Source organism: Symphodus melops (genome assembly GCF_947650265.1).
Source record: "Symphodus melops genome assembly, chromosome: 1".
Taxonomy (NCBI): Eukaryota; Metazoa; Chordata; class Actinopteri; order Labriformes; family Labridae; genus Symphodus; species Symphodus melops.
In genome coordinates, this window is record NC_136691.1 from 15,022,741 (window position 1) to 15,044,671 (window position 21,931).

General features: G+C 40.8%; 2 protein-coding genes across 4 annotated transcripts in view; one reads left to right on the plus strand and one right to left on the minus strand.

The window, feature by feature from the left end:
* The window catches only part of pak5 (p21 protein (Cdc42/Rac)-activated kinase 5), a 47,133-nt gene extending 36,122 nt beyond the window's left edge, over positions 1-11,011 (plus strand). For all 3 annotated transcript variants that reach the window (XM_079354521.1, XM_079354522.1, XM_079354523.1), the window contains 8 exons: positions 1,438-1,647; positions 1,831-1,972; positions 2,076-2,230; positions 3,364-3,497; positions 6,837-6,963; positions 8,079-8,204; positions 8,325-8,459; positions 9,192-11,011. In XM_079354521.1, the coding sequence (XP_079210647.1) occupies positions 1,438-1,647; positions 1,831-1,972; positions 2,076-2,230; positions 3,364-3,497; positions 6,837-6,963; positions 8,079-8,204; positions 8,325-8,459; positions 9,192-9,347 (1,185 nt within the window). In that variant the 3' untranslated portion in view covers positions 9,348-11,011. The remainder of the gene's footprint in view (positions 1-1,437; positions 1,648-1,830; positions 1,973-2,075; positions 2,231-3,363; positions 3,498-6,836; positions 6,964-8,078; positions 8,205-8,324; positions 8,460-9,191) is intronic.
* A 4,328-nt stretch (positions 11,012-15,339) lies between these two features.
* On the minus strand, positions 15,340-21,179 carry lamp5 (lysosomal associated membrane protein family member 5). Its single transcript, XM_079339173.1, has 6 exons — positions 20,649-21,179; positions 19,946-20,124; positions 19,258-19,389; positions 18,740-18,836; positions 17,858-18,046; positions 15,340-16,442 (listed from the first exon to the last, which is right to left on the minus strand). The coding sequence occupies exons 1-6, from the start codon at positions 20,698-20,700 to the stop codon at positions 16,267-16,269; spliced, it is 825 nt and encodes a 274-aa protein (XP_079195299.1). The 5' UTR covers positions 20,701-21,179; the 3' UTR covers positions 15,340-16,266.
* Positions 21,180-21,931: the final 752 nt, after the last annotated feature.

Here is a 21,931-nt window from a genome sequence, read left to right on the forward strand (position 1 = left end):
TAACCAACATGGATCAGGAGACCCTTGGCTGACAGCCAGCCAGCAGTGCCGGCCAGTGATAGGGGGGCTGAAGACGGGGCTGTCCCAGCAGCCAGGCATCCCCCCTCCCCAACTTCCTCCCTTCTTCCTACACCTGCCTGAGAGTGATTGATTAAAGGGGTTCACACCATGTAATTATACACCATCCCAACACATCAGGGCTCCTCCTCCTGCCCTGTGTGTGTGTGTGCGTGAGAGAGAGAGAGAGAACGTGGAGGAAGAGCGAGCAGCACTGTGAGAGAACCAAATAAATGCAAAGTGAAAAGGAAGGAGTTTTTTTCTTATCCTTTTCTTGAGAATTATAAGGAGGAAACACATGCTGCTTAAAGATCATTACTGGAAGGTGTGGCAGAGGCAGTTTAATCCAATCCTTTTGTGTCACTGTACTTTGTCTTAAAAAAGTTCCCTCTGGACTACTGATGTTAAGCCATTATGCCATCTTTTTTTCATTTTTTGATATTTCTGACACGACACACTTTATTTATGTGCATGCTTAGTCCTGTCATTCCTCTCCTTTTTTTATATGAAACCTCGAACCTATTAACTGAGTGAGCAAAGCATCCATGCTGAACTGGCTTAAGTTGACCCATTGACAGCGTCATGGTGTTGATGGCTGCGCTTGTTTGGATTTAGTATTGTAGCAGATATATAATAACCAATGTACACAAAAGGTGATTATTGTTCTGATGTTGCTGTGGTGCAGTATCAACCATAGCTTGGCCTTTTTCAAGTGTGTTTTGTATCAAACATGTCAAAGACAATGAAAGACCCACGATTTGTTTTTAAACTCTCTCCTCTTTTTCATTAGCTGTGATTTATATTATATATTTATTTACATTTGTATATAGGATATATTTGGTCACGGCATAAAAATGAGGTCTAAAAAGTACTTAGTTCATATTTTCCTAAAGATTTTCGTGTGTGTGTGTGTGTGTGTGTGTGTGTGTGCGCGCCCATATGTGAGTGTAAACCTGGACTATTATGAGTCAGACCAGTTCTGCTGAGTCATGCAACTGAATTTTTGGTAGGTCTTTTAATACAGTCTTACTGTGTGTGTATGGGATCTTAAGGAAGAGGTGTGTCCTAGATCTGGATGCTCCCTGTGCTCCTGGTGGATGAATGGAGTAGCTGTGGAGCCTTCTGGGGGGTTATGATAATGTATGGTCCATGTTCTCTGGACTGAAGTCCTCTGTTTGCTCTGTCACAGGTTGATGTATATGCAGACATACCTAGAAGTAGAGCTGACATTTTACTACTGATGGAGTTTAGGTGGTCATGCGTTGAAGCCGATGTGGGCAACACAGGACAATCCTACAGTCAGACATGAACACCATTCCACCACACCATGTATATCATGATCAATCAATAAAAGCGTTGTTGTTTTGCTCTGTTCTCCAGGGCGACTACGAGCGTCCATTACGTGATGGCAGTCCTCAGGTTACAGGCGGTGAAACCTACCCCAGAGGGCCTCTTAAGCAGACTCTGAGTCACCCCAAGCCGCCTGGTTACCCCCCAGCACACCTACCCTACCCTCCTGTATTTCACCATTACAAACCTTCACCGTACCACCACCCCCCCTCTCAGCCCAGCCCGCCGTACACCCCTCAGGTACAGTATACACATAAAATCAATGACCAACATGTGAGAGAAGCTACAGGAAGGCTTTTTTTTTTTACAACTGATACAGATTGAATTCTACTTTTAAATTGAATTTATTTTAAATAAATAACACTCGCCTCACTCTGTCTCCCTGTCAATGGTACATCCTGTATGTGTCGGTTTAAAACACAGGGGGCTTACTCACAGCCTTCATCACCCTACATACCCCCGGGGGCATACCCGCCTCCTTCCTGGGGCTCCAGCTCTGACACCCAACCTTCCAGAGTCTCCCATGAGCAGTTCAGAGCCGCACTTCAACTCGTCGTAAACCCAGGTGAGAAATGAACATCACACAATGACACCGACATGCCAGATAGAAACTTTTTGTTGTCCTGGGGTGGCTTTCAAAATTGTGCTGTGATTGTGTTTGGATACAGGTGACCCTCGAGAATACCTGGACAGCTTTATTAAAATTGGCGAAGGCTCCACAGGTATCGTGTGCATCGCAAGCGAGAAACACAGCGGCAAGCAGGTAGCTGTGAAGAAGATGGACCTGAGGAAACAGCAGAGGAGAGAGCTGCTCTTTAATGAGGTGTGAAGCCTGACAGAGATGGGACAAATTGCAGTACACTTAACTCTGGCATGGTCACATATATACGACAGTGACATTTTACACTGACTAATATCGCTGAATGTTTTTCGTTATTACAGCAGCACATTTTCCATAGATTGGCTTTTATACATTTGCATTTTTTCATTCAGACCAGTTGTCTGATGTTCTTATGTTACTGTAGATCACTTTGACCCAAACAAATTCAGAGTCACATTAGTCATTGATTGTTCATAGTTTAAAAAAAGGCAGCAAAAAAGGAATGAAGCTGGTTTAAATAACACCATTAAAATGACTCATTTTGTGCCACATAGATGAAAATAAATCTCACGATCCTACAGCAGAACACAAACAGGCTTAGTGATTAAAAAACACACACATTAAATAGCTTCTTTTCACTGCCATACATCCATATACATAGTAATTAAACCACAGCACGTTTTTACATCTTTAATTGCATTTATTTCCTAAGTTCCATTCACACTGAAAACCCGAGGCAATAGATCTATACGGAGCATTTTTTATTCATAGTAACCTAAATGTTGAAAAATGAGCTCTGTGCCATTTTCACTGAAATTAACCACATTTGAAGACAGACTTGATTGCTTGTTTGCTTAAAAAAATATTGAATTAAGCAAAGGTCGACCCCTGGATTTCTTTTATTTAGTTTTATTGCACTGTTCTATTTTTGGATTTCTGTGTGTGTGTGTGTGTGTGTGTGTGTGTGTGTGTTTGTAGAAGCATGAGATAAGGAATGCATTGATGTGTGTTAGTGTGTGTACAGTGAACACAGATGTGAAGCAGTGGGTGTTCAGTTGGGAACTAATTTGCTTTGTGTAATCCTATTAATCCCTGAATTCAACCTTTTTATAGTTCAGCCTCCAGAACACATTCGTATACGTTGAGTTGATAGATTAACTGAAATTCAATAAACAAATGGAATAAGATATTTAACATTATTCAATCTACTATGTTAAATAGTACATTTGTGATAAGAATAAATATAGTTTATTGGATGTTTTTTGTTAGCTCTCTATCAGTTAACATTCCAATCAAACACCTAATATCCATACATACTGATGTGTGAGCCGGCATTATTTTCCTGTGTGTTTCAGGTGGTGATCATGAGGGACTACCATCATGAGAACGTTGTTGACATGTACAACAGCTACCTGGTGGGAGACGAGCTGTGGGTTGTCATGGAGTTTCTTGAGGGCGGGGCTCTCACAGACATTGTGACTCACACCAGGTAACCTCTCCTAAATGTTAAGAAAAAAGTACCAAGGACCTTCTGTGTTCAAAACACAAAATAGCCTGAAGTAAATGTGCAATGTGACTTTAGAAGATTGACCTGCATGAAGAAACAACTCTGCACAATGAACAATGACTTGTTCTACTGTGAGTCGAAAGTGTTGTACATGCATGATAACATGTTAAAAAGCAGAAACAATGAAAGACAAGACAGACACATGCTGAAAACAGGCACAAACAAACAAAGAAACAGATCTTGGAGAAGAAAAAAAAACATAGCTGATTGTTTCTCAAGTAGTTGTATGAAGTATAACTTGGAGAACGATCTTTACGAGAAATAGGACCAGTAACTGATTTAAGCAAACATTCTTTACATTTTAAACAAGAGGCTTATCGGTAATGTTTCTGACATACTGGTTTGTATAGTAAGATAAATACCAACTGTCCTTTGCTGATGAATGACTTTGATTTGAGCCTTGAAAAAGAGAAAAGGCTTGCCTAACTCCCAAAAGCAACACAATCAACCCACCATCACATCCAAAACTTTGAACCTGAAATGTACGTGACCAGTTTCTGAGGAAGTTGCCTGGAAACCAGACGAGTCAACGCTTTGTGAGTGTGAGATGCATGGTTGGCTGGTTCATGTTACTTTTTCACAGAGTAAGGCTTCCTTATTCCCTGTGTTCTAGTCTTCATTTGTAAACGGAGCCAAGCTTCAATATTACCGTCTTCAGCTTCATATTAGATTGTTTTTTTTAATCAAAGCTTTTTTCACAAAAACCATTCAGCACTTTACCCAGAATAAGGAAGTGAAGGAGCTGACATGAGATGGGTTTTAATAGTGTGAGGAAAAAGATGTGCTTTATTATCATGAGGTTATTACATTTTCCCCCGCGCATCAGAAACTTCACAACAACTTGATGTCACGAAAGGAGAAGCAGAAAGAAGCAGATGGGTTGTAATCCACTCCACTGTTTGATAGTTTAAGGATTATTGTTCTCAAACTTTTCACTAATTGCTTCTCCGTTGTCGAGTCGTGTGTCTGAGCTGCTGCCTCATTGTTTTAAGCTTACTTTGAGCTTGGTGTTTAATTACAGTCATTTGCGTGGAGTGTCAGCATTAGCGCTGCGCAGTGTTGGATGCTAATAACACGCTTTGGTGAGACTGAGCACCGCTGCTACCATCAAGTACTTTGAACCATCTCCCACACAGATGTTGGCCTGTTTGTGTGTTCAGTGTTTGTGTCTGTGTGAGGCCGACAGTTTCAGTATGCACAAGTGCGTTTAGAAGCACTGATGGAAATTTCACCAAAGAGGATATTATAGGGCATTAATTTCTCTCTTTCAAACACACCCTTTAATCCTTTTCACAAGTTTGTTGTTGCAAATGAGCTCGATGAGATTTGAACCTCTCGGTTTTTATTGTAGGCCTTATGTTTATCCAAACGGATGATGTCACAAACATGGCAGCTTGTTTTTTTTTCTCTGCATTTCAGCTGTATTTGTCCAGGTGTAACCTTTGTGCTATTTCTGTTGAGCCTTTTGTTGTGGAAATAACTGCTGCTTGCCTCGCAAACCTCGTCAGGTTGCAGGGTTGTTTGAGTTACACACACCCAACATCCACGCACACGAGGAACTCCATGAACACACACACACACACACACACCGTGTCCACAGCAGCACAGTTGGTGTCTGTGTACCTTAACTATTTCTATCACGTTCAATTTTCAATTATACTCCAGAGATTGTTAATGAGCTGTACTTCATAGGGACTTTACTCAATGTAAGTGCACAAGCAGATGTATTTGTGCTCGCTGGAGTGTGTGTGTTGGTGTGCGTAGGTGCGTGTGTAATTCTCCTCCCTTTGGCAACCCTTCCAGGCTTATTAAAATTGTTTTTCACTTTGTGTTTGAAACAATTTTCTATTTCAGTGATCCTGTTTCCCTTTTAAAAGTGTGTGTGTGTGTGTGTGTGTGTGTGTGTGTGTGTGTGTGTGTGTGTGTGTGTGTGTGTGTGTGTGTGTGGTGGTGGTGGTGGGGGGGGGGGGGGGGGTAGGTAAAAGGGGGACAGCGAGAGGTGAAATATTATTATTTATTTTTTTGCAAACACATCTCAATCCTGTTCACTTTGACTTCGCCGGTTGTTTTCCCATTAGCTGAAAGCTCATTTATCTGACGCATACATGTGTGACAGTTAAATCTGGTGCAATCTGTATTCATATATGTGTGCATGTGTGTGGTTGTGCCTACGGGATGATTCTCATAATAAAAAGGTTACAAGTGACAGTGAGATCTTCCAAACTGAAGCAGATGAAGGGGTTTTTATGTGTGTGATTTTGAGCGTTAGATTGAATGGTCTTTAATGAGTACTTTATATGCAAACAAAACCATGCATCTATACTACATGCAAAGACCTTATCTCCGTCCCTGCACATGTACTGTATGTAAAAGGCACGCACACACTCATAAACACAGAGTGGCCCGGCCAGCTGGGTCGGGATGTCAAATGTTCAGTGGAGCTGTGAGTTTAAGTTCAGTCAGTCGCACTGCATCGCCCCGGCTCTCCATATGGGACCCTCCTGCTCACTCTGCACATCACAGCTACAGCCGCTGCAGGCTACACGGGGAAACATCCTGTTCATCTTAGCTGTGTTTAACTGTAATGTCTGTAATGCTACAAAATAACAGCAAAGACCTCGGCCAGTCAACAGTCATCACTAACTTTCAAAATAAATCGGATATTTCAGCTTCCTCAATTTGTTTTTCATATTTATGACTAATATAACATCCTTTGTCCTCCTTTACCCCTCATACATTTTCCCATAATGCACTGGAGAGAAATGTAGTACAGAAGCAAACTAGAGGAAACAGTATCACATGCAATAAACTACAAACTATACAGTAAAAGTGTATTTATTGTATATAAAGTGATGAATGAACAAATATTCAGTTATGAATATAGAGAATTATGCTCACTGTAGAAATATACACTCGTAAGGACACTCTGTGTAAGAGCTGCTTAGTAAATGACCATGAACGTTGAGACATAATGATTAAGTTGTCAGTTGTGTGGTCTGAGTGGATGGACTGAGAGAAAGACTCCACAAGATTCAGAATCATCATTACATTATTTTGTAATTATAATTGTCAAATTGCATCCCATTGATGGTTTGGTCCTTTAATGAATACTTGTCATTGTAGCTAAAAACTAAACTTCATTATGGAGTTTCTAAGTCATTGTTCTGGACTACATGCATTTAATTTCATGTCAAGTATGGTCGTTTATGCCCCTCGTCTTCCTTCATTGCTTACACATTGGTGTTGTGCGTGTCATAACAGGATGAATGAGGAGCAGATAGCGACCGTGTGTCTCTCGGTGTTGAGGGCTTTGTCCTACCTGCACACCCAGGGCGTCATCCACCGTGACATCAAGAGCGACTCCATCCTCCTGACCAGTGATGGCAGGGTGAGTGCACATCATCAGTCTTTGTGTCTGTGTATATTTGCAAACCACGCTCCTCCCAACAGGACGTTAATAAACGTCCTGAAGATATTGTAGTTACCCCGTCTTTGATGATGATGTGTAGATGATGAAGAAATAGCCGCTGACACTGACTTGCTTGTAATATAAGAAGTTTATTAACAAAGTCAAGAAACAGCATCAATCCAGGTTAGCCATGGTACCTGGGAGAGTCACCAGCCAGTTGTGATCCCTCTCGAACAAAGAAACAGACTGGTATTTATACAGCATTGGTCAAAGCAACAGCAGAACATCCATGTCCTTATTTGGACCTTATAGGTCAACAAATGTCATTCAGGTCAACACCTTCTCATACATGTTACTCTCCTTATGTTTATTCTGGACTTATGGCCTTAAGGTTTACAATTCCATGCAGAGTTGACTCCCTAATTTCATCTCCACCTGTGTAGCTTGAGGTCAACATCTGTTTACTCCTGTTTAGACCCAAATGTTATCCTTCACATTCTTAATAAACCACTTCATTCTCTTTGATGGTAAATCAAGCTCTTCCTTCAGAACACTAATTGCTTTACCAGAAGTTCACATTTTAGCAGCACACTTACAGTTCACATAATTGTTCATATCACACTGTGTCGCAAGTATAATACACTTCAGTATCTAAAATCTTATTCATAACCAATACTGCAAACCTTGTTTCTGTCAGTGGTGATTTCAGTCTAATACACACACTCACTGCCCTTCTCCATGGAGGGGCCACTCCTGCTGCTTGTCACCAGCCAGTGCCAGAAACTCATCATCATCTATTACCCCTTGTGTCCCAGTAATTAAATCTTGCCTAACTCCTCATAACGAGCTGATAAGACGTGATTAATTGAAGGATAATTAACCCCTAATACGGGAGATTAGTGTCTTCTATGAAAGCTCTTCATCACAATGGGTTAGTGCACTTCTCAGCATCAAACAAAGAGGCTCTGAACTTAAACACACTCTACTGTAAGTCCCCCACTCGTGCATCATGATGAAGAGTATTACCTGAACACAGCATTGTGTGTGTGTGTGTGTGTGTGTGTGTGTGTGTGTGTGTGTGTGTGTGTGTGCAGATCAAACTTTCAGACTTCGGCTTTTGTGCCCAAGTTTCCAAAGAGGTGCCCAAGAGGAAGTCCCTCGTGGGGACGCCCTACTGGATGGCGCCGGAGGTCATTTCCAGACTGCCTTACGGCACCGAGGTGAGAAGGACACACACGAATGGATTGGCATTTTTGCCCCAAGGGCCTCGGAGACTTCTTAAGTCATAGCACATTTTTAGCTACGGTAAAAATATCGATTTTTCTCATTTGTGTATCCAGGTGGATATCTGGTCTCTAGGCATCATGGTGATCGAGATGGTGGATGGAGAACCCCCATACTTCAACGAACCCCCTCTGCAGGCCATGAGGAGGATACGAGACAACCTACCCCCGCGGCTAAAAGAGTCACACAAGGTGAGAAAGATAAATACATGGCAAGGGTTTTAAGATGTTAGCGTTCCTGATTAAATGAAAAATATATATATATTATTTTCAATCTGAAATGCAATTAAACCATACGATTGTGGCTCAGAAGTGTCTTCTCTTAACCAAAAGGTTGGGAGTTCGATCCCCAGCTCCTGCAGCCATCTGTATAATGTGTCCTTGAGCAAGACAATTACTGTAACCCCAGGTTGCTACTGCTGTTTTGTTAGTGGCACGTGGATTTGTATGAATGGGATGAGATCAGTTGTAGTTTTCCTTGGTATTTCGTAAACTTGTTGGAAGGTGAGACTTGAAACCTGATTACTAGAAGTTCTTTTAGGCTGTTCAATGGCACAGTTCTGAAGTTAGGGATAATGTCACAACGATAACGTTTTACTGTATTCCAGTTCCACTGTTTGTTTTTGTCCTTTTTATATTTGATATTTGTTTTTGACAGGGTTTTTTCTTTGACTTTGACTGACATAAGTCTTTTGTCATGAAAACATGGGATTTTTTTTTTTCATGTTCAACATCCCAGTTTAGCAACTTAGAATGCTAACAATTGGATGTTAGAAAAATACAAAGGAGCCTGACAGGAGTGTCATCAGATTTTAATGTCTTTGTCCGTAAATCAGAGTTTTGGAAATAATTCTGTGTTAGAACGACTATGGGCTTTTCATTCATGTAAAGTAGCAGATCTGAAGCCTTTCTTTACATCTTCAGGTATCGTCGGTACTGCGCTCCTTCCTGGACCTCATGCTGGTGAGGGAGCCGTCTCAGAGAGCCACAGCTCAGGAACTCCTCCAGCACCCCTTCCTTAAGCTGTCTGGACCTCCTTCTTGCATTGTGCCCCTCATGAGACACTATCGCCACCGCTGACTTTCCAGCCCCAGAACTGCCATCCTCTACACTAAAAAAAAACAAACAAAAAAAACCACACACACATACACACACAACCGGGGTGTCAGTGCCCTCACCCAGCCAAACAACCCACCGCTCGGTGGCAAGACACTAACACTCTCACTTGTAACCGTGACGTAGATTAGCTAGAGGAATATCTAAAGAAACATTTAAAGAACACAGGATGGAGAAAAGAAGAAAACAAGTCTACCATTTTGAAACTTAGAACTGGAGAAGAAGAGTGGATTCTGACAGAGGAACTATCCAGATGTCCAGTAGAAATGTCCTGCTGCAGTCCTTTTTCTTCCTACACTGAGTCTTCATCCATATGTAGACTTGAAGTAGCCAGTAGCAGGAGCGTCAGAGCAGAGGAAGGCGATGCAAACTGTTGACAAGGTGGAGGGACCCTGGAACATTGCACTGTGCTTCAGACCAGAGCAGCAGATTGCAGAACAATCAGCACAGAGGTTGGGGCTTTTTTTTGGACTCGTAAAGTGGTGTCGTCTGTCCACATGAAGGGCGGGGCTGCTGCACCGCTAGTCGAACGGAGATGAGCTTTCTCTCTTCTCACAAACTAACAGTGAAAATGTATTTTAGAGAAACTTGTAAGTTTTTCTGTACAGTTTTGATAATTTGCAGTATTTTATCGTGTCGTAACCATTGTGATATGAGCAGTATTAAATAGAATTTCTGCAGAGATCTTTCCTACTGTTTATAATCCAGTTTTTGCTTAAAGATATAAGAGATATCCCAAATAAAACAACTCAACCTAACTGTTACTGAAAATATTAAATATATTTATTATCTTACATTTGTAGACAGAACTTCCATTAAATGTTGGGAAAAAGGGTAATTTCAGAATTTTGTATGACGTTTTAAAGTATTTATTTATTTATTGGAACTGAAGGTTTATTTTTTGGTAGTGTGGCCTTTTGTTTTCTTTTCATTTGTTCTGTTTTTGTTGGGAGTTGTTTTACATTTCTTAAAGCGCATTGGCAGACAGTGATATCAGTTGTCATATCATCCAAGCAATACCCCCAATCCTCTTTATGAAGCCCTGTATTTATGATACTGTAATTACACCATGCATTTAAATGTAGCACAGAATGAGTGAGCAGGTCCATTTTCTTTTCTCTATATAACGAGTCTCATCCTGTTTCTAAAGTGAAGCCTGCTTGTCGTCAAGATTTCAGCCCGCTGATAAAAGGTCTCATTTTCTACTCACATCCTCACTGTCGTCATCTCACTCCTTATCCCGCCTCAGTCAGACACACACACTCGCTATCACTGAAGCTGTGCTCCCATCCTCATCTGTGGTCGGACCGGGACAACAGTGTAATCCTCCACCCTGCATAGTTTTTAACCATAATTCACTGTGATATGTAAATATGACTGTGTGTTTGTGAACGTGTGTGTGAGTGTGTTTGTTTGTATGTCAAAGAGCAAAAGATGTAGAGTGTGTTTATCTCTGTACAACATCTGAAAGTGTGCGTGTGTGTTTGCGTGTGTGCTGGCTTATCCTCGACACTGTGTCAGGGCCTGAATGAGTAACACTTATCTGTGGTGTTGGCTTGTACAGTGATATTGCATGTTTGTTATCAGTGAAGCTGGTTTCAATTAAAAAACGCCCATTAAAACATTGAGATGTGTTGCATGGATTTTTCCTCCATCAACCGCTACAGTCTACTTCTTCTTCTTCTTCTCCCTCACCTTCTTCTTTTCCTCCCTGTGTTTCATATCAAGCAGAGATTTGTTTAAACAGCACACTGTCAGATCCAAGTACTTCCTTTCAGCCATCAACTGTTTTTCTTTGTTGTTTGGATGCCCCATAATCTTTAAATTCAACAGTTCTCATTTCCAACTTTCTCAACCTAACCTCGCCACAGATCGGAGAAGCAGAAAGACACATTTGTGGATGGGTGTTGCTTTAATGTACGAGGTTATTTCTCTTTCTTTCCTCTAAGCTATTTCCCTCTAAAGCACTATAATGGAATATTGATTTAGCTCGGACAGAGAATGGAGCTTCTTTCTCAGAGAAAGATACCTCTGCTGACGGCCCAGTAAATAAAAGCACTAGTGTCGAGGCCAGTGAGACTCCAGGGCATCAATGAAGATCAAACTCAACGCTGTGAAGTCACATTAAGGTGAATAATATCAAACATCCACAGAGTACACTGAACTGCTTCAAACAGAGGAGCCCCAGTTACATTAAAGACACCATTAACCAAACAGCTGTGAATGTGTACAGCCAAATGACATCTGTGAAAATGTTTTTTAATCTAATACTCATCCTTTTCAAAGCAGATCTTTAGACGGCCCACAAAAAAAGAGGCGGGCCTAATTAATATAATTGATTATGTCATAGCTTACAGTCGGAGCCATCTATCATGAAGATTTAGGTCATTTCCTTTAATTGTATCAGCCTGAAAATGTGTTTGCCAGTATCTGTATCTTTAAATATGACTTTTTTCCAACAAAAACACATCTTAATATAAAAAGAAGAAATTCACTATGTCGTCCCTCAAAATCTTATTTTGAATCAGTGGGGGCGACAGAGAAAGAAGGGCTGTCTCCAAATTATGTAATTTTAATTAAAACAAGGTTTTGAAAGTGCAATCACCGTATTTCTTGGGGGGACGGGGCAACAGTGTTACTAATTAACCTAAGTTGTCACACCTGTGTCGTTTCTGTTTTAATGTGGACTTTTACTGGAGAAAATTTTGCAGACCCGAGTGTAAGCTCTTTTGATGAGTTTCGGTAATTTAAATGAAACGTAATTTTTAGATAAGGTAAAACAGTATACATTGCTAATATGAATTACTTTGCCTTTTAACTTGCTCATTCCTATTTTGATTTGGTCATTGATGAGTTGGAGGGAAGTGGTGACCTCTTGAGTCCAGGAAGTAATGCTTTGCTCCACCATGTTGGCTCTACTTGTCTCCATTAAATGTCAGGGGATTTCTTTTAAAATAAATAAAGGGGATGGGGTTTTTTTTTGGCGCATATACCAGCCACTACTATAAACCAAACAAAGTGGGCTGAAGACGGCGCCATGTTTGAAGAACTTGAAGCTCAACAGTTGAAGTTTTTCTGTGAACTTTGTTTAGTGACTCCCGGCTGTTATTAAAGCTCTGGGCGGACTTACAGGCACATTTCTTGGATTTCTAAATAAAGCCTTAGTCTCTGAATATTTTGCTAGTTAGCAGTTTAAGTAGGAGCTGTGCAGTTTCCGATGTTTTAATACGAGCATATTTTGTTTCACTGTTTAAAGAGATACACATTAACTACTCAATAAAATTGAGGCAACAGATTGCACACATTATTATTAATGAAATCTAACTTTGTTAAAAGTTGAGTTAATATAACTCAAATCAGTTACTAAAGAATAACCTATTGAGTAGATTCAAATACAGCACACAAACAAATAAATCAAATTTAAACAAAAATATTAAGTAGATGTTACAGTAAAAAGTCGGAGCAGAGATGCCAGATATACGTCATGCATTTGTCTTGATCTGGATAAAAGATGTCAACCAGTCGAGGGATAATAGTGTCAATAATGATGATGCCCCTCTGAATTTTTTCGGACGACCTCCGCTGAACCTGCCTGCCTCCCACACCCACGACGGAGGGCCGGCAGGGAACTTTGATGCAAAGAACTTTGATGTTACTTCAACTTATCACAGTTTACGATGAATAGGCACTATAGATGATAAAATAACTAAATTCAGCGTTTTAAAGATTTATAATATCAGTGCAACTAAGAATACAACTTTATTATTCTGTAGGCTACACACAACAAAGATTCCAGCTCAAAAGGTTTTTAGTAATAAACAGACACAGCTTAGAGTCTGCTTTAAACTATGTAAAGTATGCAATAAATGTAATTTCTTACATTTATTTTGAGTAACTGACACTTACCAAACAATAAAACATCTGAGACGATAGAGACAGAGGACGAACATTTTTCTTCAAAAATAAATTTAATTGACCACAAAACATGCGTTTGTAATATTCCCGACATCAGGCGTGTTTTGAGTTTATATTAAGCAATAAGGTCGAGAGAATATGATAAAACACTGTCAAGAAAACACTGGTCACCATCGAATCACTGGGTGTGTGTGTGTGTATATATATATATATATATATATATATATATATATATATATATATATATATATATATATATATATCAGTATCCTCAGTGATTCCTGTTTTTCAGTCCACCGATTTTCTGAGAGACAAAAAGGACAAATTACAACACAAATATAGGTCAATAAATGCATCACACATATAGTACTGTGGCCAACAATGAATGGGCAAAGAGGACAGCCATAATGCTTGAACAGTGCAGTGAAAAGAAAGAAAGAACGTAACCATAAAAACACATACTTGCTAAAAGGTTTAAAGTTGTTTGCATTCATTGATAGCTTAATGATTTTAATGGTTAGCTGACTGCAAGATACAGCTCGCTAACATTAGCTTGTCAATGTGACATGTAACTCTAGCCATTTAGTTCATAGCAAAAAACAAGGTGTTTCAAAGTACATATTCTCCACAAATATAATATTTTACAGTAGTTCAAAGAATTAATTCACTTTATTTCATTAAATTAGATTGTATTTTACTTACCATGGAGAACTTCACAGAAGCAAAACTCAACTCTTCTGTCTCTCCAACTACGATGTGAAATGAGCGGGAGACCTGGCAGAGCTCAGTTATTAATTAACTCTGTGCAGAGTGAGGCTAACACCAATGGATCAACACTGAAACAACTCCAACACTAAACACCATTTAATTCACAAATAAAAATGAAATGTTTAACCCTGAGATTTAAGGCCTTTGCACACCAAGGTCAACGCGAATAAGCGCACCAAATTGTGAATAATTCTGAGGCATATTTTGACACGCCTGTCTATGCACATTGGCAACGCAATTAAAAAAAAACAAAAAAAAAAAACATCACGCCACTCAAGTCAAGACAAGTCAACACGTGATACATTTTACAGCAGAGTATCCTCTTACCTCAGACATACGGCTAATTGCTGCTCCGGGTCTATCGGTTTCCTAAAATTGTTGCTCTGCCTCCTCAGCTTGGAGCTAGCTGTTGAAGCAGTATTTCAAACTGTCCCACAGACATCCTGAAGTAGGTCCTGAAGCAGCTGTGGTAAAGTTTCAGCTCCTGAACCTAACAGTGAAAGTCACCAAGTTCCTCACTCCTCTTCAAAATGGGATTCACCCACTTGCCTTGTTTTTTTCTTTCTTTTATTGTTGAGCAAAACAAGCACCAGATCATCATTGTTTGATGTCCATGATTGTTTGCTGCGTCTGGGTCTTGACTTGTGTTGGGTGATGTTTTTTTTATTTTATTTTATTTATTTTTATCTAGCTTTCATTTATTACCTTTTGATTTTAAAAACCTTAAGTAGAATGAATGAAAAGGGCTTTTATCTTTGAATGTGCAGATATATCTTAAAGTGACAGCTGAGACACAAATATTCTGCCCTAAAGATGTGGTTGGTACAGATGTAAAAGAAGAAAGTCTGATGTGTTAACTGAACAATCTCTCTCAAATAGTAGGCCTAGGTCATAAAAAGTCTAATGTCTTTAGGTGACATTTTGTCTGTTAGACCATTTCCCACATGGCAAGTCTGAGTGAAAAGCTGGATTCAAGGTTTTGACCGAGAATGATGTATGGCATCCACGCTACGAAAACAAATAGGTGTAGCTGACACAAATACTCTGTTTATTTTCAATTAGAATTGTTCATATTGCGTTTCCGAAGGGCGAGAGTCCAACGACAAAATCAATACCTCATTCCTGCAGCGTCTCCTCTGACAGGACCATCAGTCACCTTTTTACAGACGCTCTGATTCATTAGTTAGTCTTGTAGTCTTTTTTTTCCTTTTTTTTTTACAACATAGCTTATTTATTTCGCAGGATATTAAAAAAATTGACAGGTGTTTAAAGATGAGTTCAGCAATTTATTTCAATGAACAGAACAATACTGCACAAAATTGCATCAGCAGAGGTTTATGCATAGACTTTGATTCTGAAAATATAACACACACTTTTTTTTTTTAATTGAATTACCTCTCTGAATATTCATAAACACTCTTATATGGCATTCTGATCAATTCATTTAGTGCAGAATTGTTGTCAGATCTTTTCATATATCTTTCTTTTTGATATGTTCCATTAGATGGCATGACAAAAAGATTTTTTATAGAAGTCAAAGCAAAAACAGCGAATCTGAATGCCACTGTACTGCACACACTACAAGACTGGTCCACTGTGAAACACTATGGCTGCATTCAAAAATATAACTAAGGAGATTCTCAGAAAAAAAAGACATACCAAGATCAGCAAATACAGAACCAACAGTAGGTGTTTGAAATATTTAGCAGCAGTTTGAGAGAGACAGAGAGATAGGTAGGAGAAGACGACAAAGTGTTGACAGATGACAGCAGAAGCTCTGACAATTTCTGGCTTTTCTTGATAAAGAAGATCGATAAGTTGGCTTGAATGATAATTCACTTGACCCAAGTGTTGTCATGGAAAAAGTAGGTGTCATAAAAGCACAAACCTATGTCTTTGTTTTCATGAAATTTCTCTTTTTTGAAGGGGAAAAGGATTTTATGATCTTAAGGTTAAATTGAGCAGTCAAATGTGTTTTTTTTGTTGGTTTACCCCGCCACTACAACCATTCTAGGCCTCAAGCTGTGCCATTAACTCCCAGTGTTTTCAGATGGCCTGCAGTAAAGGCAACACTACCTCTCTGTCAGGGATTCAGTCCATTGTACAGCAAGTTCCTCTGTGGTGTTGTCGGCCTGGGACATCGAGGAGAAAGAAGTCTTTTATTATCGGTTTAGCTTTGGGGGGGTGGGGGGTGGGGGGGCTACATGTTCTTGTACATGGAGGTATCTCGGGGGAACTGCGGCTGGTTCGCTGTCAGCTTCAGGTGGAAGTGGTAGACGGTGAGCGTGATAATGATTATTAAGCCCAGAATGAAGCCCAATATGAGGGGGAGGGTCTCCTCTAGGCGCTCCCTCTGGTCGGTGATGCACTTGTAGGCTGCAGATAGAGGAATTATGAACACAGTCAGCTGCTGAGCTGTAATTGATTTTAAGATGTAGTATGCTTTTCTAGTGTCTTTAAATAGATTAATATTATAATATTTTTCAATTTCTGTCACATTTATCAACCTTTACCCAAGTCCTTATGGTTTCTACATCATATTATTATATCATGTTTTCATTTGCAAAATTCTGCAACTAATTACGCTTTTCATTTCATTTTGATCTGAGATACTTTTGTCTATGAATAGTTTTGTCCAACCACTATCTAAATGCCTAAATTTGAATAAGTGGAAAGAAACCAGCTAACATTCATGTTTGAGAACCTGCAGCACGTGAATTTGAAAAATTCAACTTCATAACTTGATGTGACCACAGAAAACAGTTAGTGGATACATATGTTTGTGTTGCACATGCATCAAAAGGGCTTTCTTATTATGTTACAGTTGAAAACCAGTCTGGTAAATTTTCGGACTTAATCCGAGTCATATTTCTTGGCCTGTAATGATAATGTTGGCCAGTGCATAGTGCTAATATATTGTATCTGCAGTGTAGTTTTGGATTCATACATGTTTATGGAAAATGGAGAAGTGTGTTTTTTTTCTTACATCTTTGACAATTAACACATACTGTATGTTTTTAGGTTACAGAGAGTGGAGAAGACGAGTGTGTGTGTGTGTGTGTGTGTGTGTGTGTGTGTGTGTGTGTGTGTGTGTGTGTGTGTGTGTGTGTGTGTGTGTGTGTATGTGTGTGTGTGTGTGTATGTGTGTGTGTGTGTGTGTGTGTGTGTGTGTGTGTGTGTGTCTGCATGTGTGTGTTTCATAGTTGGAGGGGTTTCTCCCTGTGGACAGTTGACGGTAATGCACACCAGGAGGAGGCTGTGAAGCAGAGCACTGCCTGGTTTACAGCAGCTTACTGCAAATGATTCTTTCAAGGTGATCAGCTCCAGAGGACGGCGTGCAGGTAAATTCAGTCTGTAAAAGCTGCATTCAGGGTGAGGATCGAACCACAGTCATTAAGTCCTAATGACACCCACCCCATTCTCTGTCGCTCTCTCTGTGTCATATATCACTCTTTATTCCCCACCGCCTTTTTTCTCCTATTAGTTCCTCTCCCTCTCAGTAGCATAGTGCATGCGTGTGTGTGTGTGTGTGTTTGTGTGTGTGTGTGTGTGAGTGTGTGTGTGTGTGTCTGTGTGTCTGTGTGTCTGTGTGAGTGTGTGTGTGTGTGTGTGTGTGTGTGTGTGTCTGTGTGTGTGTGTGTGTGTGTCTGTGTGTGTGTGTGTGTCTGTGTGAGTGAATGAGTCATAGCAAAGAAAGAGATGTAAAGTTGTCTCTGCCTCACCACCCTCCTGGATGTTTGCTGTTTTTTTACGATTGCCTAAAAAAAAAAAAGAAGTTGTGTTTTCCTTACGTTCACTGAACATGAAGTCAGAGGCGATGTCAAAGGGTTGAATCTGGATGTCGTACATGGACATGGTGATGCCCTTCTGGTGATCGCTGGAGATGAGGGTGAGGGTCTGTTGGGCCGTGCACACAAAGGAGTGCCCAGCAGGTGTCACCAGGGCTGACAGGCGGTGAGTGCTGGCTGTGTGCCTCCCAGCTGGAGAGAAAGGATGAGTCATGTGAGAATATAAAGACATGAGGGCCTTCTTATGAAACTGTGTGTGTGTACAGTTGTGTGTGAGTAAGGGAGAGAGGGTGAGCGAGAAGAGGCCGAGGTAAGAAAACATTCAAGCCAATTCCAAAAGTCTAACCATTTCAAAAATAAATCAGTTGGATGAACCACAAAATAACAGGAAACAAACCCTCCAAAATAAAATAAAATGAAAAACCCCAAAAAACTCAGATATTCAAATTTTTTAAAATGTACATTTGTTAACCTATATGAGGAGTTTAGTGGAAGAGTTCAGTGAATAAAAAAATCCACCTTTAAATGATTATATTGTGGAGAAATTAAATGTAATAATATTGATATTCATAATGTTTATAACAGTGATTTCATTACAAATGAAGCCTTCTTATTTTATGTTGTAAAACACGTTTTTTTTTTCTCAAGCTGGAAGCCTCTCACCAGGATCATCTTACATCTACAATCATTCTTGTTCAAACTCTTTCCAACACGTGGGTGGAAATAATAAATCCTGTATGAATCAGCCTCTGATTCAAGATGAATGCCAATGTGACATGAATGAAATGTGCTTGTGTTGAGAGCAGGATACAAACATGCTGAGCCGCTACTACACACACACACACACACACACACACACACACACACACACACACACACACTCACGGTTGTAAGCGTTGATGAAATGCGATGTCTCCGAGGTGTCGTAAACGAACTGGACCTTGCTAATCTTCCACACCTCGATGCCTTTCTCTCGGAACTCCTGCAACACAAAGGGAGGAGACACACACTTTGACCTACGAGTGTCGGAGTGGGCCTTTCTACTGTACACAGAGACCCCTTTGTCCCTTCTTGTCTGCTGTCCACTGATGATATTTAAACATCTGTATAATCATATGACGATGAGACAACTTACATTTCTTGCGGATATTCTGTTACATACAGATATCAACCCGCAGTACGGTTTTCAATCCAGTTCAAGGAAAATAGTCCCTGTTTATCAATTTGACTAAAACTGGAAGAATTTCTATGCTTCTGTCTCCACAGAAATGCGACACTCCGTGGACAGTGGACATCTAATTTGTAAAAATATATTGAAATGATGTGTGGTGTCTTTATTATTCAGTCGCTGATTCAGTCTTTTTGGTGCATGTTTTGACACGTCAAAGCCGTTTCTCGCCCACCTTAGAAAAGTAGATGCTAAGAATGTAGGCTTTGTTCTTCCAGGATATATGGATCTCCGACTCCGTGCTCGCACATTTCCCCTCGATTTCTGCACCAAGGGGCAGAGTGAATGCGGCCTGCTCGGTGATCAGCTGCAAGAAATATAAAAAAAAAACTTTAAAGTTGACAGATTCATTGGGACCTCTCAGGGACTATTTATCACTATAGAAAAGGTGAAAAAATTGGCACCTCGTTTTTACGCACCAACCTAAACGTGTGAAAAGCTACCCAAACAGGCATGGTTATTGAACAAACTTTTAACACAGGCAAAATCAAAGCAAAAATGATCGTTTAAAGTTATTATAAACACTTTAATTTCGAAGAATGGTGGCTCTGGTGCGTCGTGACCATTTTACGCACGACTGCACACAAAAGGAGCTGCTTAAAAATACAGTTTCAATGTTTTAAAAATACATTTGAGCTTATATAAAAAAATCAACAGTAATGTTAAAGAAAATGGAAGACTAATTCGTATATTTATAATTTCCCCGGTTCTGAAACCATGGTTACGCATATCATTAAACCTTGAATCTCACCGACACAAAGCAACATGCAGCTAAAATGCCTAAAACAATCAGCGTCTTTTCAGGTTTTTTCCCTCTTTCTGAAGGCTCCACATGTAATAAAATGCACGAGGGGATTCCTTACGTCTATCCCGTTGAGCGCGAGCACGTCATATGGCACGAGGAATCTTACGGCGAATTCCACCATCAGGCATGTCGTGCCGTTCTCCCGGACAGCGAAGATGGCTTTGTCCGGGTTATTGGAGAGACCGGACAGATTCTCTCCTTCCTGCTCCGCCAGCACCACGGACAGCGCGAGTACACCTGACCACGGAGATGAGCAGAATATAAAGAGGGGACAGCGGTGAAACAGATGGGGTCCACACATGCTCATGCACCCACACAAGAGAGACACACACGAGTATCTGCAGAATCAGCAGAAATGTTATGGTAAGCGGATGTTTCCCCACACCCCGATACCGGTGTTTATCGCCCCAGTTTTCTCACGACAAAGTCAAAATCAAGTGGAAATATCGGTGAGAGAAATCTGCAGCATCAGGGGAGCAACAGCACGCGCCTGGCTGCAGACTAAACAGCGTCCGAAAGTGACGAAGTGAAACTCCGATCATGTTTGAAGCACTTTTAGAATCATGTGAGGGTGAAATATCAGGTGAAATATACGAACGTCCACATACTAAAGTCGTGCTTACAGGATGCACACACGTGCACGCGCGCACGCACGCACACACTGCAGTAAGGAGTCACGACAACTGCACATATACACTCACGCACACACGCACACACACACACACACACACGCACACACGCACGCACACACGCTGTCTTACCAAAAAACAGAAGTCTGGCGCTCTCCGTGGTGCTGAAACCGAGTGGACCCATCGCTCTTAGCTTCCCCGGTACTGCAACAAAATGGGCTCAGTGACTGGGCTGCCGGTACTGAACCCACGGAAAGAAATTACAAAAAAAGACAGGCAGAGAGGGGGGCGGGAGCAGAAAGAGAGAAAGAGAGAGAGAGAGAGAGAGAGGGAGGAGGGATGCCTCAACTCAGCGCCCAGAAGTCATGCTCCGATCATCGTGAATGCAGCAAAAACGTCTCCAGGTCGGACGTGAGATCCGGTCTAGGAGCTCGGAGCTGTCCTTAACAATCCACACCGACCTCTCACTGCAAGGTTGGCTGTTTTCTAACCCCGTGACAGCTGCAGGACTGAGCTCCTGCGCATTTTTATCAGGGTAAAAAAAAGTCCGTCACCTGAGTTTGTCTTCTGTAGAGAAGGAGCAGGCAGCCAGTCTCAGTTATCCCCGCATTGCTGTGGTCTCCATCTCTAGCTGCTGTAGGTTGGGCTGAAATGATGTATGTTTGGGGAAACGCCGGCAACACCCCCGCCCTCCCTCCTCCCCCCTCCTTCCTCTGTCAAACTTCACAACTGCAAGGTTGAAGCTGAGAGTTCATGAAAATGAGTGCTGAAAAAAAATCACCTCATAAGCACGGGAAACTTTAAAACGCCTTTTAAAAGCACATTTGGACAGATGGAGTTTTACAGCCATTTTTTTTACAGTGATATGTTTTAGAATTAACGACACAAGTGATTCTACAACAAGAACCGCTAAAGCCCTGCCCTTGAATTTACGAGCGGTCAGTTCTAGACTTGACACGCACATACAGATTATTACCTACATAAATGTACGTAAAACACTGTACACAACAATAACCTAAGTGCCCACCCAAACACACACACACACACACACAAACCCAACATCAGACCGTGATTAGTTCACAAGTAATCATTTATTCACTGCACCCAAAATTGAATATTACACAGATGCGCTGAAAAATGAAAACAGTTGAAGAGGCTAAGCACAGGGCAAGTAAATGTTTTTTAGAGGATCATTTGTTTTTCATTGCCCAGCAGTCCTCCCCCTATCATGCAACCCCCCACCCTCTCCAAAAGGAGTGGCGTATACTGCTGAACACCATTCACAGTAAAACTAAGTTAGACTTCTTCTCTACCGATTTCACTCAGAAGCTGCTATACAGTGTCAGACTGGAGGCTCAGTGGCTCTACGCACACAACCTTCACAAAGTGTCAGACTTATTTCAAATAATTCCGCT